Raw genomic sequence first — 18,442 nt, forward strand, 5'->3', positions numbered from 1 at the left:
ATCCCGAGATGATTCAGTAGCATAAAACTTCCCTCAAACAAATACAAATCAGAGTTGTTACCAATTAATTAAAATTAGGGTATACAGCAAATGCTCTTTTCCCCAAGGCCTAGGTTGAAGGCATGGACTAGGAAACTCCTTGCAGCTGGTTACAGTCTGGTGACTAAAACTCATTGCTAGTGCAATAGCGATCTTGTTTACATGTGTAAATGGGGTTTGTGCTACACTTCTAGTGTAATTAAAGTGGCAGAGTGGGACTGCCTTCAAGAAATTCAGAAAGTAGTAGTTAGGATGCATTCATCTTGAAATTTAAAAGTCTGTTTATTGCAGTGAGAAAGAGGTGGCGAAGGATTCTGTATTTTTCATTATGGACTTTGAATACTTGCTTTTAAGAATGCTAAAATAATGGAATTGGAGTTCATGATCTCTTTGCAAAGGAAACTCAGGATGATGAAAATCAGGATATATGATGGTCTTTCATTTGTTGCCCAGGATGTTTGGAAATGTGTTGGCAAGATGAAATGCAGCCTTCATTAGCTATAAAACCTAAAGAATGGAATTTTACAGCCCCACCAAAGTCAATAGACATTTTAACGGCTTCCCACATTTTCCGGCACCACCCCTGCTAGGGCGGGGCAATAAAATTCCACACAACCAACTGATAAGAAGAAATAATGCAGTGAGTTGGAGAGTTAAGGAAGCAAAGCCTGCAAACTGTGAAGAATGATTTTACTATTGAAATCAATCCCTATAATGTACGGTGATCAAACAGCAGATTTGAAAGAAAATCAAACAAAAGAGCTGATTCTGCAGGGCTTTTCAAGCACCACAAGCAACATCTGGTGAAAGCAGCTCAGGCGAAGGATCCCAGGATAAGACCTTCATTAATTCTTTGTCCCGAGTTGCACTCACTACAAACAAGGTTATGCGATAAGTTATTACATTCTTCCTGGTAACAATTCACTTGTCATCTTGGCAAATTAAATTCTTCCGGGCAGAAATTTTCACTCGACGGGCGGGCGGGCAGGCACGCGTCTGACCCACTCGAGGGTGAAATGTCGCGCGTTGCCGTCGGCCGAGCGTGCTGACATCAACGCGCAGTCACGCGATAGTTCGGTCTGCCGGCAGCGCGCCCGCCGACAATTAAAAGGCCTGTTAAGGCCATTGAGTTATCAATTAAGATAAATTTTTCACTGCCCATCCAACCTAACGGTTGGCGGGCAGGCCAAGCGGCCTTTGCATTTTTTTTGGAAACCTCATCCACGGGCGGGATGAGATTTCCAAAAGCAAATTAAAATAAAATAAAAACTTTAATTTTTCATTAATAACATGCCCCTGCTCATGTGCCAGAGTCACGAGGTGACATGTTTTATTACATTATTATTTTAAAAAATTTTTCTTATTTATCTCTTCATCTCCCTGAGGCAGTTCCATGCCTCAGGGAGATTAGGCAGTGCTCACTCACGTGTACGTGCAACGTTCATGCTCGACCAGCTTGCACTCCTCCCCCTGCACGCACAGGCCCGCCAGAGTGAAATGGCGGTCCGGTGCTGATCGTGGGCGGCGGTCAGCTTCCAGACCGCCCCCCACCGAGCTCGCCCGCCAAGGGCAAAATTCTGCCCTTAAGGTTAGAGATCAGCTGCAATGTCTTGCTTGGTCCTTGGCCCTTTGTATTCAGAACAAGAAAGAAAATACATCCTAAACAAAAACAGAAATACCTGGAAAAACTCAGCAGGTCTGGCAGCATCGGCGGAGAAGAGCAAAGTTGACGTTTCGAGTCCTCATGACCCTTCAACAGAACTAAGTAGAAATAGGAAAGGGGTGAAATATAAGCTGATTTAAGGGGGGGGGGGAAGAAGTGGGGTTGGGGGGAGTGGTTGTTGGGACAAGCAAGCAGTGATAGGAGGAGATAACCAAAAGATGTCACAGACAAAAGAACAAAGAGGTGTTGAAGGTGGTGATATTATCTAAAAGAATGTGCTAATTAAGAGTGGAGAGCAGGACAAGCAAGGTAGCTCTAGTGGGGGTGAGGTGAAATAAACGATGGATGGAATACATTTAAAAATAATGGAAATAGGTGGGGAAAGAAAAATCTATATAAATTATTGGAAAAAACAAAAGGGAGGGGGAAGAAACGGAAAGGGGGGGTGGGGATGGAAGAGGGAGTTCAAGATCTAAAGTTGTTGAATTCAATATTCAGTCCGGAAGGCTGTAAAGTGCCTAGTCGGAAGATCAGGTGCTGTTCCTCCAGTTTGCGTTGAGCTTCACTGGAACAATGCAGCAAGCCAAGGACAGACATGTGGGCAAGAGAGCAGGGTGGAGTGTTAAAATGGCAAGCGACAGGGAGGTCTGGGTAATGCTTGCAGACAGACCGAAGGTGTTCTGCAAAGCGGTCACCCAGTCTGCGTTTGGTTTCTCCAATGTAGAGGAAACCGCATTGGGAGCAACAAATGCAGTAGACTAAGTTGGGGGAAATGGAAGTGAAATGCTGCTTCACTTGAAAGGAGTGTTTGGGCCCTTGGGCGGTGAGGAGAGAGGAAGTGAAGGGGCAGGTGTTGCAGATTTTGTGTTTGCACGGGGAGGTGCCGTAGGTGGGGGTTGAGGAGTAGGGGGTGATGGAGGAGTGGACCAGGGTGTCACGGAGGGAATGATCCCTACGGAATGCCACCAGGGGGGGTGAAGGGAAGATGTGTTTGGTGGTGGCATCATGCTGAAGTTGGCGGAAATGGCGGAGGATGATCCTTTGAATGCGGAGGCTGGTGGGGTGATAAGTGAGGACAAGGGAGACCCTATCATGTTTCTGGGAGGGAGAGGAAGGTGTGAGGGCGGATGCGCAGGAGATGGGCCAGACACGGTTGAGGGCCCTGTCAACTACTGTGGGTGGAAAACCTCGGTTAAGGAAGAAGGAAGACATGTCAGAGGAACTGTTTTTGAAAGTGGCATCATCAGAACAGATGTGATGGAGGCGAAGGAACTGAGAGAATGGGATGGAGTCCTTACAGGAAGCTGGGTGTGAGGAGCTGTAGTCGAGGTAGCTGTGGGAAGGGCAAGTTCCACATTTGGAGATTGAAGGAACAAGTGTGTTAGAATGGAAGATACTATAACAGAAATTGCTGGGAAAGCTGAGCAGGTCTAGCAGCATCTTTGGAGAGAGAAACAGAGTTAATGAGGAGAATTTTCTCCCCGTCAGTGGGGTTGGACGGGAGCGGGCATGGGCGGACGGGTGGGGGAGTAGGCTGAGTCGGGGCCTGTGATCTTTCGCACATGTGCATGAAAGACCGCTGAAATCTCCCTGAGGCACAGAGCTTCCTCAGGGAGATTAGTTTGATTTAATATTTTAATAAAGAAAAAAAATAAATTTTATGACATGTCCCCTCATGTGACAGTGTCACATGAGCTGGGACATGTCAATGAACTTTAATTAAAACTTTCATCAATTTATAAACACTTCATGAAACCTCATCCCGCCTGTGGATAAGGTTTCATGATAAACGCGAAGGCCGCCTGAGCTCCTCGCCTGCCCGCCATCCTTAAGGTTGGACGGACAGCTCCATTAAGTACTTCAATTACTATTTAAATGGCCTTAATAGGCCTTTGGCAGTTCGGCAGGCGAGCAGCTGATTCCAGTGCGCGCCCGCCGAACTGAAGATCTGAATGACGTGCGGTGACGTCGGGACGCATGCCCGACATCACCGCGCATAATTTTACGTATCGGTGAGTGGGTCCCGCCAGCGCTCGCCAAACCGAAGATTCTGGCCAATGTTTCAAGTCCGTATGACCCTTCTTTCAGATTTCCAGCACCACAGTATTTTGCTTTTATCTTACTATAATGAATATTTATTTTAGTAGACAGGCGGTTTATTGAAAAGGAAGAGTTTGTAGAATCATGTAATTTGCGTTTAGGAAGAATGAGAGGGTAACATAAGAACACAACATAAGATATAGGAACAGGAGTAGACCATACAGCCCCTCGAGCCTGGTCCACCATTCAATACGACCATGGCTGATCACTGGGGAGCGGGGAGGGTGGGCTTGGAGAGGAGAAAGTGCAGTTAAACCCAATCGCATTAAAAGATTAGAGAGAAACAAGAATAAAACTGATGCAAAGAAAAACTGGTTGGGGGCTAGGAGTGAGAGAAAGACCAGTCAAAAAAAAATGTGTTTTCTGTGTTGAAATGCATGTGGGATACTAGAGCAACATTAGGTCAATTTGTTTAACAAAGATCCCAAGAAACATGAGTAAGAAATGTGTCCATAAATTTTCAAGATGCGACACAGTTTATTTGTGGGTTATATTAAGACTCGAATTGGCAGAGAGATTATTTAAGTAAAAATAAAAAAATCTTACAATCCATTAATCTTTTGCCTCGAGTGTTCTTTCATCTTGTGACAAAAGGCAAACTGTTCCTGACTGTACCTCGGGTGACATCCCTGATCAGGTTTGATCTGAAGACAAACCATTTCTTTTTCCTAGCCAATCCTGTCCGAGCTAAAGGAATGAATAATGGAGGGTTTTTTGCAGAAACATTTATTTTGATTTTGTATGTTTAATTCTTCCAGAAGTCTTGCATTTTCACTTTCAGATGTTAAATGAATTATGCTTCATAATGTGTTAAATGTACTCTGGAGGTTTGTCTAAACTATTTTATGCTAAAAACAAGTCAGTGCAGATAGGCAACACAAGGTCCATGCATGCATACTGCATGTATTTATTATATGTACAAAGCCACCAGAACATACTGGCTGCTTCTGAGCTGTTACTTGAGTCCAATAAGCAAATTCAAAACTACAAAGTTCCTGACTAAATCACAAATAAATTCGAAGTGACCAAGAGGCTTACAGAATTCAAAAATACAGATTCAAAGGCTTACAGAAATTGGACTTCATGGATTTACAGGATTGGCCCGTGGGAGAAGGTGGGACAGTGGTAGTGTCACTTGACTAGTAATCCAGAGGCCCAGATTAATGTTCTGGGGACATGGGTTCAAATAGCAGCTGGTAGAATTTAAATTCCATTAATAACTGCAGAATATTTTTTTTTATTCATGGTATGTGGGCAATACTGACTAGGCCAGCATTTATTGCCCATCCCTAATTGCCCTTGTTCAGAGGGCATTTAAGAGTCAACCACACTGCTGTGGGTTTGGAGTCGCATGTAGGCCAGACGAGGTAAGGACAGTAGATTTCCTTTCCTAAAGGACATTAGTGAACCAGAGGGGTTTTTACAACAGTCAGCAATAGTTTCATGGTCATCATTAGACATTTAATTCCAAGTTTTTATTGAATTCAAATTCCTGCCATGGGATTTGAATCTGGGTCCCCAGAGCATTACCCTGGGTCTTTGGATTACTAGTCCAGCTACAATACCACTATGCTATTGCCTCCCCTGTAAAAGCTTGTCTCAGTAATGGTGACCATAACAACTTTCTTGGATTGTCATAAAAACCCATCTAGCTCACTAATGCCTTTTCGAGAAGGAAATCTGTCATCTTTACCTAATATGGCTTAAATGTGACTCCAGGCCCAGAGAAATGTTGTTGACTTGTAAATGCCCTCTGAAATGGCCTTGCAAGCCACTCAATACAAAGGCAATTAGGGATGGGCAGCAAATACCAGCTGAAACCCATGAAAGAACAAATAAGGCCAGTTTAAACACAGGTATACTTTAGCTTTATGCATTGCAAAGACATAGCACTCCAGACTTTGTAAACAGTATCACCTGACTTACCATACACACCACAGACAAAGCCTATATAGCTAAAATATTCAAGTTTGTCATCACACAGCCCAGCAGTAGTCAATGTAAAGAATCTTACCAAATCAACAATAATTGGCCTCAAAGTGCAGTTAGATCATTTCTCCTCTAGTGATCAGATTAGCAGTTAAATATGGTAATTATGCTATAAACCCAAATTACCCACCTACAATGTGACAGATCAGTTGATACATATACATTTAAAAAATAATACATATACATTTAAATAAAACAAGCACATTGATTTTAACTTCTCTCAAAACAATAAATGTCACTAGAAGTTACTCAATACATTTGATTTTAAATTTAGAACGTTCTTGCACACATTTAAGGACGTTTCAGAAGACATGACACATAAATCACCCACTGGTCAGCTGAAGAAAATCTGACCATAAAACCTACACCTAATTGAACAATAGTGTCAATTCTGTACAGAAGTTCTACTGATTACTTAACTGGCAAACACATTGCTGAGTGATACAGTGAGATCTAAACAGCAGGAAGGTTCCAAAATCAATCCTTTGGCAAAGTTAAATTAGCTAATCTTATAAGGACAATGACAGAATTTCTATAACTAGCCTCAGTTGAAAATTAGTGAGAGTCCCTATTTTTGACTGGTATCCAACGAATCCAATGGCCACTACCAGAAATGAGTTAGCACCAGTAACCTAACATGAAGCAGAAAGCAGAGAACAAGAAGGGAAAATATTGTGAAGAAAAGATCACACTACAAAATATATACTTCCAACTGAAGAGTATTGTATGAACACCACAGGTCGAAGGCGTTTTTTTTTAAAACATTGCTGCTCATGTTGTGGCTGCAATAACTCATATTTTCACGAAAACATTTGCAGCCTGGCCTGTTGTATACATTTACGTATATTAATTAGCTTAACAATTCCCTTGATACATCACCAAGATTTATGTTTTTGCTGAATAACAATTTGATTTTATATCAGGAAATCCCTCCGATATTTACTTCGGGATGCTTTTTGCCCAGCTGCTGCAGATTTTCCCAAACTGAGCTATCATTGGTGAGTGTTCTGAATGCTTAACTGCATCTCTGCAAATGTCACGGTTCTATTTTGGGCTTTTTTTTTTGTTGGAAATCATATTTGAATTGATTTTGAAACAAAGGGAATACACTTGAAGAGACCTGTCATCATGAAGAGGCCAAGCCAAAGACTTTCTCCACAGGATGGAAGGGGCCCTGGAGCGACAGGGAGCTGAGAAGAGATCTCATAAAACCTCCCACTATTTAAAATGGAACTGTTGTATTCCAGCTCTTTTGATTCACTTGAGGAGGCAGATGACACCAATAAAATTATTGTCTTTTTAATTTAACTTCTTCACTGAAGGAATTTTCATGCTGCGTTTAAAGTGCCATTTAAAAATGCTGGATAGATTTGTATACAGCAATTTTTAGCTAAACAGCCATGAGTCATTTTAACCATTTAGTTATTTATAATTACTGATAGTTTGCAATTGTTATATGCATTTGCAACTGAGCAAGGCTATGCAATTTTTTTTAAAAATTTGTTCTTGGGATATGGGTGTCACTAGCAAGGTCAGCATTTGTTACCCATTCCTAATTGCTCTTGGGAAGGTGGTATGCCATACAGGGGTATAATGGTCAGTGAAGAAATTCTGTACACTGATATTCCAATACACTACTCCGTGTGTCTGTGCCTCCACAGATTAGGGTGCAGAAAGAGGAGGGGGAGAAGAGCGGGAGAACCAGAGACTGCAGCATTCTTGCACATTCTCCAAGCAACCGCTATAAAAACATAAGAAATAGGACCAGGAATAGGTTATTTGACCCTTCAAGTCTGCTCTGCCATTCAATGTGATTATGGTTGATCTTCTATCTCAACTCCAACAGCACACAACTGGAGTTGGGGTAGTCTTGTACATCATTCGCTTACAAACTCTGCTTTATGCCTCTGTTTTGAGTATTCTTCCCTTTGTTCTTGATTATTATTTCCCCATCTCCCTTAAAAAAAACTTTACATTTGTATTCCCGTATGCAGCTACTTACTTTTGAAGAGCCAGTGCTCAAAATTAAAGGCTGAATGCCCTTTCTAGTCTATTAAGCACCATTCATCTTACTTCCGTTGCAAGGCTTAAACTGTGCTGTTAGTGTATGATCTGACCTACTAACATTCAGCAAGATCAACTCATCATGCTGTCAGTGCGTAATCTGGGTCTTTCTCAGTGACCCTAGCATTTTTAAAAATCCAGGATCCTTGCTTTGTGTCGATATTTTCTTTGAAATTTCTACATTAAAAAACCTTACCTTGACCATGACAATTTTGATTGCTCTCCTATCAATCACTTTCCTCATTAGTAAATATCAATCACGTAAGTAAAGACAAAACAGACTGAGAATTTTATGGTAAGCACAGTGATTTAAGTAAATAGAGCAATGACGATTTTGGATACAACAGATATCGATTACCTCCTATTCACAGGGCATCCCCTCATTTATTTGATCTTCTTGCTGAGTAGTTAACAGTACATTAAGTTGGCCAGTTTCTGGTTTTCATATGTGCATTTCTTTTGCAGGTAACATTGAACGCTCTTTATGTTCTCAAACTTTACACCAAGAGGCAGCGAACCCAACAAGACTAAACACCTGCAGGTTTGCCATTTATTTATGGAGACAATTGTGAAGAGAATTAAATATAGGGTGAAGCAGCAATCCAATCCAATCCAACCAGCAGACAGCTATGCACAATGAAAGCTCAAGTCTGAAAGTAGGCTTTAATGTTGTCGTGCTTAAAATCTGACCCATGCTCTTTTCAAAAGCAACTCCCCACTACAGACAATAAAAGTTACCCTTTCCTTTGCAGTGTTGTTTCCCCAAGAATACAGTATTCAATAAAATAACTCACCCTTTCTCCGTCCAATAAGAGGTGAACTCTGAAAAGGCTGGGATCATTCACTACAATTTCTTCATTTCTGTATAAGATCTGGAATATCTTGCTGTAAACTGTGTTGTCGTGAACGAAGGGTGGGCTGGGGACCAAATCACCTGCAAAAATCAAACATCCACTAAGTATACACAGAAGAAAAACTTTTTACTGTCAAAAATTGCTGTGTAAAGCAATTCTAATTACCATCATTTTTTTTTCAAATTACCAGAATACCCTAACTTAAGAGAATTCCTAAGAACAGGAAAAGGACAAAAGACTACAACAAGCTGAAATATTTTTCCTCAGTTCAGCATACCTGCCACTTCCTCACACAGTTAACCAATTCCTTCTCTTTCCAAAAACACTCTTTTTTCTTGTATTGTCTTCTTCAGTGACTTTTCCTGAGCCTCTTTGTCACTTCTCCGCCCATTCCTCATTCGAGATTCTCCAACTAAAGTTCTGACATGGCCACCACAGTTAAACCTAATCAGAGTAAATAATGGCTTCCAGTTTGACCACGTTGTCTATTCTTTCTTAAGCATTCTACCACCTTCAATACTATCAATTACTCGACTAACACTACGCCTCCATAATTTTTCCCAATGGTACCATGCTCTTGTGGTGCCATTCCCACCTGTCCCATTCCCACCTGTCCTTGATCTGCTCAATTGGCTCTTCATCCTGTTATTGTCATCTGCAATATACCCCTGGACTCCCCCTGTCCTTACCTGGAAAACGTCAGCCTAATCTAACTTTTTTTTCTTGAGCCAGTCACGGCCCAGAAGGTTTGGTCCTTCACCCATTACTACTACAATAGTTAGCTGGGCAGACTGCTGTCCGTAGCTTACAGGTACAATGGTGGTACCCCTCACCTTTACTTATTCTCTGGTATATGTTATCAGCTTGCTCTCTAAATTTAAAGGCTGGGCACCCCCTCTCGAATACTGGAATGTGTGCTCGCCCATCACAGTGAATAATGCACCTGTATCTAGTTCCATATTTAGAAGCTTCCCACTGACACGGAGTGTTACTGTGATTGGGTCTGGCTTAGCATCCTTGAAGTTGGAAAGAGAGTAAATATCAGGCTTGCTGGTTCCACGGTTTTCCACACCGTGTACTTTAACACCTTGTTGGATTGGCTGTTCGACCGTCTGGACCTAGCCCTGCATTGCCTCCTCAGGTGTCCTTTTATCCCACAATAATGGCACTTAGCCTCCTTAAATCGACAAGACTTAGGAGTGTAGTTACTCCCACATTGATAAAATTGGACCTTAGGAATCACTGCCTCCGCTGTATCTTTTAGTTCTGTAGCTTACTGGAACTGCTTCCCTTTTTCCAGCGGTCTCAGCTGATTTGGTACCATGGTTGGCTGCTAGTTCCCGCCCTAACTGGTGCACGGCACCGCTTTGCGCGCCCTGCAGTTCCAACACATCTGCCTCAGCACTTTCCATAGTAAGAGCAATCTCCATCGCACATCTGAAATCGATATCAACTTTCACTGACAAACGACGTTGTATGGCATTGTTACACACACCACAGACTAATCGATCCCACAGCTTATCACTTAGGGTCATGCCAAAATTGCAATGCTCTGATAATTGTTTGAGTTTCACAATGTATGTTGCGATCAACTTCCCTGGGGCTCTCATTCCCGAATTAAACTTAAAACTTTGCATTATGATTGAAGGTTTTGGTTGGAAATGACCCTATTCCTCTGCAGAGCAGTCAAATTGGTCTATCTGGCTGAAAAGCAGCATCTCAGCGAGTAATATAATTTCCCATTCACAGTCGTCGGTTAAATACAATACTCAGATGCAGATGGGAGACAGTGCCAGGATAGTTTTTTCCTCATTGCCAATTGTAGAAACATGCTTTCGGAGGCTTCTTAGTCAAATAAAAGAAACTTTATTTACAAGAAAGGCAGGAGTAAAAGTCTTGAACTGGGGGAAGGCAAATTTTGCAGAAATGAGAAGGGACTTGGCTATGGTGGACTGGACAGCACTGCTGGAGGATAAAACAGTGGAAAACCAGTGGGAAGCACTAAAAAGCGAGATCCTAATTGTACAAAGTAGACATGTCCCCTACAAAAATAAGAGTGGTACTGCCAAATCTAGACCCCCCTGGTTGTCTAGAGGAATACAGGGGAAGATCAAACAGAAAAAGAAAGCGTACAATAGGCACAAAGAACTAAGCACTGCAGATAGCCTAGACGAATATAGGAAGTGCAGGGACGAAGTAAAAAAGGAAATAAGGAAATCAAAGAGAGGGCATGAAAAAAGATTAGCAAGTAAAGTTAAAGATAACCCAAAGATGTTTTACCAATACATTAATGCTAAAAGGTTAGTTAAGGAGAAAGTGGGACCTATCAGAGACGAAGATGGAAACTTGTGTGTAGATGCAGAGGCTGTGGGAAGGGTTTTAAATGAATATTTTGTCTCCATGTTTACAAAGGAAAGGGAGAATGTAGATAGAGTAGTCCAGGAGGAACACTGCGAGATATTGGACAGGATAGTCATAAAGAGAGAGGAAGTACTCAAAGGGTTAAAATCCTTGAAAGTTTATAAGTCGCCAGGGCCAGATGGATTGTTTCCGAGGCTGCTGAAGGAAGTCAGGGAGGAGATAGCAGATGCTCTGAGGATGATTTTCCAATCTTCACTAGATACAAGGGAGGTACCGGAGGACTGGAGAAATGCAAATGTAGTTCCATTGTTTAAAAAGGGATCAAAGGAAATGCCAAACAATTATAGGCCAAGTTAGTCTTACATCGGTAGTGAGCAAATTAGTAGAATCAATCCTGAGAGATAGGATTAACTGTCATGTGGAAAGGCATGGGCTAGTCAGGGATGGTTAGCATGGATTTGTTAAAGGAAGGTCTTGCCTCACAAATTTGATTGAATTCTTTGAGGAAGTGACAAGAAGGGTTGATGAAGGTAGTGCAGTGGATGTTGTGTACATGGGTTTTAGCGAGGCATTTGGCAAGGTCCCACATGGCAGATTGGTCAGGAAAGTAAAAGCCCATGGGATTCAGGGTAATGTGGCAAACTGGATAAAAGGTTGGCTTTGTAACAGGAAACAAAGGGTAATGGTCGATGGATGCCCTTGCAAATGGAAAGTTGTCTCAAGTGGTGTTCCACAAGGCTGTGTTGGGACCCTTGCTGTTTGTGTTATATATTAACGATTTGGACGTGAATGTGGTGGGCATGATTGGGAAATTTGCAGATGACACAAAGATTGGCTGAGTAGTGGATAGTGTAGAGGATAGCCATAATCTCCAAAATGATATAGATGGGTTGGTGGAGTGGGCGGTAAAGTGGCAGATGGATTTTAACATCGAGAAGTGTGAGGTCATACATTTAGGGAGGTCAAACAGTTACAGGGATTACACAATAAATGGGAATATACTAAGAGGGGTGGATGAAGTGAGAGATCTTGGCATACAAGTACACAGGTCCCTGAAGGCAGCAGTTCAAGTAGACAAAGTTGTAAAGAAGGCATTTGGAATGCTCTCCTTCATTGGCAGAGGTATAGAATATAAAAGTAACGATATAATGTTGGAATTGTATAAAACACCGGTGAGGCCACAACTGGAGTATTGTGTGCAGTTCTGGTCACCACAATTCAGGAAGGACGTAATAGCTCTGGAGAGAATGCTGCCAGGGTTAGAAAGTGTAGCTACGAGGAGAGATTGGATAGGTTGGAGTTATTTTCTTTAGAACAAAGAAGGCTGAGAAGTGACTTGATTGAGGTGTACAAAATTATGAGGGGAATAGATAGAGTGGACAGGATAAAATTGTTTCCCTTGGTGGAGAATTCAAGAACCAGGGGATACAGATTCAAGATAAGTGGCAGAAGGTGTAGGGGGGACACGAGGAAGAATTTTTTTTACACAGAGGGTAGTGGGTGTCTGGAATTCGCTGCCCAAGTTGGTGGTAGAGGCAGAAACTTTAAACTCTTTCAAAAAGTACCTGGATCTGCACCTTAAGTGCTGTAAGCTGCACTGTTATGGGCTGGGTGCAGGAAGGTAGGATTAGAAAGGGCACCTGGGTGTCTTCGGGCTGGCATGGATAAGATGGGCCGAATGGCCTCCTTCTGTGCTGTAACTTTTCTATGGTTCTATGACAGCTTCCGTGGCTGCGTGAGTCCACCCAGGCCCTCAGACAGCCATTTTTTCCTAGGAAACCCTTCCCTAGAATTTATTTACACCGCGTTAGCCACACATTGGTTGAAAAAAAATCACGTGACCACTACTCAGTTGAACTGATCTTAAAGTGACAGTAATCACAGGGAATGTGAAGCACAGTTAGGATGAGCTGAAGTTTTCAGAGGGTGGTAGATGGCACTCTAGCCAGTAGAATGCTGGGATAATCAAGAATGGAGATGACAAGAGAAAAAAATGAAGATTTCAGTGGGAGATGGGCTAAGGGAGGTGCATTGGTGGATGATATTAATGAGTTGGAAGTCGGTGGTCCTTGTGCTGGGCAGAATATGGGGTCAGAAGTTCAGCTCAGTGTAAAACAGGACATCAAAGTTTCAAACTATCCAATTCAGCCTGTCTAAGTTGCAAGGGAGGGCGGTAATGCCAGTGGCAAGGATACAAAGTTTGTGAAAAGGGGCAAGGTTTAATTTGAGGAAATTAAGCTCATCCAAAACAGGATATTGGACAAGTAACCTGGCAGCACAGAGATAATAGAAGGGTTGGCAGAAGCAGTGAAGAAGTAGAGCTGCATGCCATCAACATGTATGCAGAAGTTGACATTGATACCGTGTCCACGGATGATGTTGCTAAAGAGAATGTATAGATAAGGAAGATGTGAGGCCAAGGACTGATCCTCAGGGACTCTTAATGTGATAGTGTGATCTAGGAAGAGAAAGCATGGCTCAAGGGCATTCTGAATACAATCAGAAAACTAAATCAAGCGAGAAAGCACTGCCAATCTGAATAATGAAGCAGTGGTGCATTGGAACAGTGATCAACCATGTCAGAGGTTCCAAAGCGAATGAGGAGAGTTAATGTACTGTGGTTACAGTCATAGATAGGGTAGAAAGGAAGGAACTTTTCCCCTTGGTGGAGGGATCAATAACCAGGGGGCATAGATTTAAGGTAAGGGGCAGGAGGTTTAGAGGGGATGTGAGGAAGAGTTTTTTCACCCAGAGGGTAGTGGGAATCTGGAACTCACTGCCAGAAAGGGTGGAAGAGGCAGAAACCCTCATAGTATTTAAGAAGTATTTGGATGTGCACTTGTGATGCCATGGCATACAAGGCTCTGCTGGGAAATGGGATTAGAAGAGTTAGGTACTTGTTTGTCTGGCGCAGACTTGATGGGCCGAAGGGCCTTTTACTGTGCTGTAGACCTCTATGACTCAGAGAAAGCATTCAGGCCTTCAGTTAAAATTGTTCCAGTGCTGATGGAGGGATTGAAAGCTGTTTGAAGAGATTCAAACTGGGCACACATCAGTTAGGCAACAACAAATTCAACAATCTTACAGAAGAAAGTAGATTGAATTTGATGCATTAGCTAACGTGGATGTGGGGTTTTGAGGAAAAAGGATAATGGCAGTTTTCAAAAAGGCAGCAAGGGTTAAGTGCTGAGCGAAGGTAACCATTTATAATGTCAGCTAGCATGGGAATAGGGACAGGGGAGCTGAGTGATTAGGAGTTTAGTCTGAATGCTGTGGAGGAACCTAATGGAGGAGATGAGCTTGAAAAGGTCATGCGGGTAATAGGCGAAAAATCGGAAGGGGATGGGGGCTAGGATGGTAGGGGATGGTTGAATTTGCGTTAGAGAGAAAGAGAAATGGAAGGCAACAGAAGGAGCTTAATGGATAATCTCTATCTTGGTGATGAAGAAACCCACGAGCTCCTTGTACTACTATCTCAGCCCATGGCCTAGATACCCATGGCTTCGAATTACTGCTGGCGATGGGAGACCATTCATTTTGCTAGCAAACTCCTATACTCTGTAATGTTCTTCCTAAAACACTCTGCTTCATACTTTCTTCCCATCTTCAAAAGTCTCTGTAAAAACCCACCCTCCCTATTTTGCTACTGTACCCTCATCTCTCCTCCCTCACTCAAATTGCCTCGCTTCTAGCTGTCACTGAGAGTTAAAAAAACCCTCTGCTTGATTTTTGTGATTGACAGGACTCTAGGTTAGAAAAAAAAAGTAGCATCTTGTTCTGCAGTTTCAATAGAGCTTTTTATTGACATTTCTCCAAGGGCTAACATTATGTCATTCTGAACGTTTGGCCCAGTTTCAAAAGCCACAATTATCTCAGCAGGGGTTTTTGAGCTCACAGTTTGATTGACAGCTCAAAGAGGTTTTAAAGGATTAGTTGTCTTTGATGTGTGGGTGCGGATATAAGTTTGTTTGTTCTTATGAGAGATTAACCACTTGAAGCGATTAAGAAGTTCTGAATGGCCTTTATGAATGGGAATTTTTTTGCACGATCAAGTGTGGAGTAGTGAGAGTAGTATTAGTGTTAGAAGGTTTTTTTTTCACTTTCACATGATTCCTGAGGTCTAACCATGGTAGATACTGCGTAAGCGGCTATGGGGTTGGCATGGAGGTTATGAGGGGCAGAGGGAGCGGGGTGGGGGCATGAGTTGGCATGGGGAGTGTGAGGGGCCATAGAGGATGGGTGGCGGTGTAAGGGGTGAGGGAGAGGGCCCAACAATTTCTAAAACAACTGGGACAAAGTCCCAGGGAACAAAGGTAGGCCTTCTAACCAGCTTGCCTTGGCCCCTGTGGCCAATATGCTCTGGTTCTGTGGTCGGCAGGTCCAACTCCATCCCATACCCATTCCCCTCCCCCAGAGTAAAAATTGCATGTATTGGGTACTTTTTACCATGGCAAGTCTAACGAGTTGGGAAGTTTCCCGACTCTAGCTACCCATGTTGGTGGCCAAAGTCCGGCACTGTATAGCATCAGAAGAAGCACATGAAAATCAATGTTACCCCAAAATCAATTTTCTAGTGGGTTTTACTGCTTGGACTGTGAGCCCGGTGACCAGGGTTCGGTCGCCTTCTTGACAGCATTAATGCACAGGTTTTCAGGTTGGAAAACTTACTTTAACATGTAAAGATTGGTGTCATCGTCATCAGGAACAGCTCAAATTGTGACTGTGGCATTCAAGTCAAACCATCGACAACATATTGACCTCTACCCTGAGAGAATCATTCCTGCTGGTATCACAACTACTCACATTGCATTAGCTGAAGCCATTGAATGGACTGTTAACCTCAACGTCAAACTACAACCACTTCCCCAGCCATACAAATGATTAAAAGAAAAACAAAATGAACGTGGACAAGTATTTTAGAAAAGAAACATTGCTAAAGGTTCTCAGTCATTTTGGAGTAGTTGTCATGCTTATCAGGCCCAAGTGGAGCGGGCAATGCTGTGAGGTCAGGATGCATGTATGTTCCTTCTAGAATCCTACAATGCACAGCACAAAGAAGAATTCACAAAATGGATTTCGGTGCAGTAGCTTCTTCAGTCCATTTGAGATTCCATTTGCTGGAATACCAATGCTACTGCTTTCCTATTATGCCTACGTGAACAGGACAACAGAATCTCATTAGAACATTTCCGGCACCTCCAATAATGCAGCACTTCCGCAAATACTGCTCTGCAATTTCATCCACTAGGTCATCTATTTACCTAAGTCCTGGTGTGAGGCTGAAATGCATAAAATTTGAACTACCGACAACCATTTCAAGCTGACAAGCCGATTGCATCCGTGAATCCCCGCTGCTCTCGTGCCTTCATGGTCAGGGGCCAAGCAATGGTCATTGACAGAGAAAAGGTTAAAGGGAATGAGACCCCTGGATCGACCTTGCCCATGGAAAATTATAAAGTCGCACTGGCAGAAGCCTGTCAACGGTCTTCAGTCGGGCAAGTGTTTGAAATAGGCAGTTAAAAGAAGTGATTTAAAAATCTATCACCGCCTCTCTAAAAATTAAAAAGGGAATTCTACACAAAATATTATGTATAACCGCTAAATTTACTTACCAACTTGAAGGATTTCTCTGTGCAAATAACGCTTTAGAAACCTCATACTATTGCATGTACCCACAGTGGCACTATTGATTCAGTATGACTGCTTATTCAAAGTGTTTTTTCCCTCCTCACTCTTGATGTAATTAATGACTGAATAGTTCAGTGGGCTACAATTTTTTTACACCTACAGTTATATGCAAAATATAACCAATTTTTTACAAAGACTTAGATAGTTAACAAACAAAGGCAGCTGTGGAGTTGGTAACCTTCCAATACATTTTATTCCAATTAGAAGTTTAAGGTGTCCGCATTGTTAACATATGCAAAAAATGTTTTTATTTTCCATTTCAGAACAAAAGACTTAATTAATTGAAAAGTTTTCCTGTAACTCAAACATCAAATGCTTGCAAACATCTGCACTCCAGATCAAGAGGGCTGGAACCTAGGGAGTCGGGATGAGGCAGCTAGGTAATTGGCATCATCTTTCTACCTATTGGACCTGGCTAATTGCCTCCCCTGCCCTGAAAGTGCTCCCTCATATAATTTAATGAGTGCTGGCGGCTCTCTTGTACCTTGTCTAAGTAGCCACTCTACAGGTGTAGATGCTGACAGTGATTGTCAGCAACAATAGCTCAATCTGGGTGAGGGGAGGGAGATTCCCAATTGATACACAACTTACTATCAGGGTGCAAGAACAATTTAGCTAGTCCCAGTCCCCTGTCCTTTTTCCATAGCCCAGGATTTTTTTTCTCTTCAATACTTATCTAATTCCCTTTTGAAAGGCTTGATTGAATCTGCCTCCACTACTCTTTCTGACAGTGCATTTGAGATCATAAACAAAATATATTCCTCATTTCACCTTTAGTTCCTTTGTCAATCACCTTAAATCTAAATTCAAGAGTCCTTGACCCTGCTGCTAATGGAAATTGTTTCTACCTATTCTGTTTTGACCCCGCAAGACCTTTAACACCTCTATCAAATCTCATTTCAACCTCCTCTGTTCTAAGGAGATCAACCCCAGCTTCTTCAATCTATCCGCGTAACTGAAGTCCCTTATCCCTGCAACCATTTTTGTAAACCCCTTCTACGTCCTCCCTAAGGCAGGGGTTCCCAAACCATGGGTTGCGACCCCCAGTGGGGTCACAGGACAAGCAATAGAGGTCACGCTCTGGGGCAGCAAAGTTGAACATGGAGTGGAGCCTCGGGTGGGAAAGTCCTGGGGTCGGCCCTTTCATATGTGCGCGCAGGTTTTTATTTCGATCCCTAAGTGTATTTTCTTTGAAGCCACATCAGTGCCTAAAAAAAAAAGCTGAAAAAAACATTTGCTCTCTAACTGACCCTACCCCTACAGTTCTTCCCTCACGGCTTTGACAGCTTTCCCCCCAATCATTTCCGGTCCAACAGCTCACTCACCCATAAGGCTGTGGTCACAGCAATTTTCATGCAATAACAGTGGGGAAAAAGTTTGGGAAACACTGATCTGAGACCTTCAAATCTTTTCTAACATACATTGCCCAGAATTGGACACAATACTGCGAATGCTCCCAAAATATATGACTTCACAGTTCTCTGCATTAAATTTCATCTGCCACGTGTTAACCTATTCTACTGGCTTGGCTTTGTTCTCTTGAAGTCTAATCTCTGTCCTCCTTACTGTTAACTCCATTTCCAAGTTTTGTGCCATTTGAAAATTTTGAAATTGTGCCCTGTAAACCAAGTCCAAGTCAATATAAATCATGAAAAGCAGTGATCCTATCCAAACCCACTACATA

The 18,442-nt window shown here is 42.4% G+C and overlaps 1 protein-coding gene across 4 annotated transcripts in view; it reads right to left on the reverse strand.

The window, feature by feature from the left end:
- fam135b (family with sequence similarity 135 member B) overlaps nucleotides 1-18,442 on the reverse strand; it is a 471,310-nt gene that overhangs the window by 221,854 nt on the left and 231,014 nt on the right. For 3 of the 4 annotated variants that reach the window (XM_078540962.1, XM_078540963.1, XM_078540961.1), the window contains exon 4: nucleotides 8,650-8,789. The exons of the other annotated variant lie outside the window; for it this stretch is intronic. In XM_078540962.1, coding sequence (XP_078397088.1) covers nucleotides 8,650-8,789 — 140 coding nt within the window. The remainder of the gene's footprint in view (nucleotides 1-8,649; nucleotides 8,790-18,442) is intronic. 4 annotated transcript variants of the gene reach the window in all.

Source organism: Cetorhinus maximus, chromosome 4 (genome assembly GCF_964194155.1).
Source record: "Cetorhinus maximus chromosome 4, sCetMax3.hap1.1, whole genome shotgun sequence".
NCBI classification, from domain to species: Eukaryota; Metazoa; Chordata; class Chondrichthyes; order Lamniformes; family Cetorhinidae; genus Cetorhinus; species Cetorhinus maximus.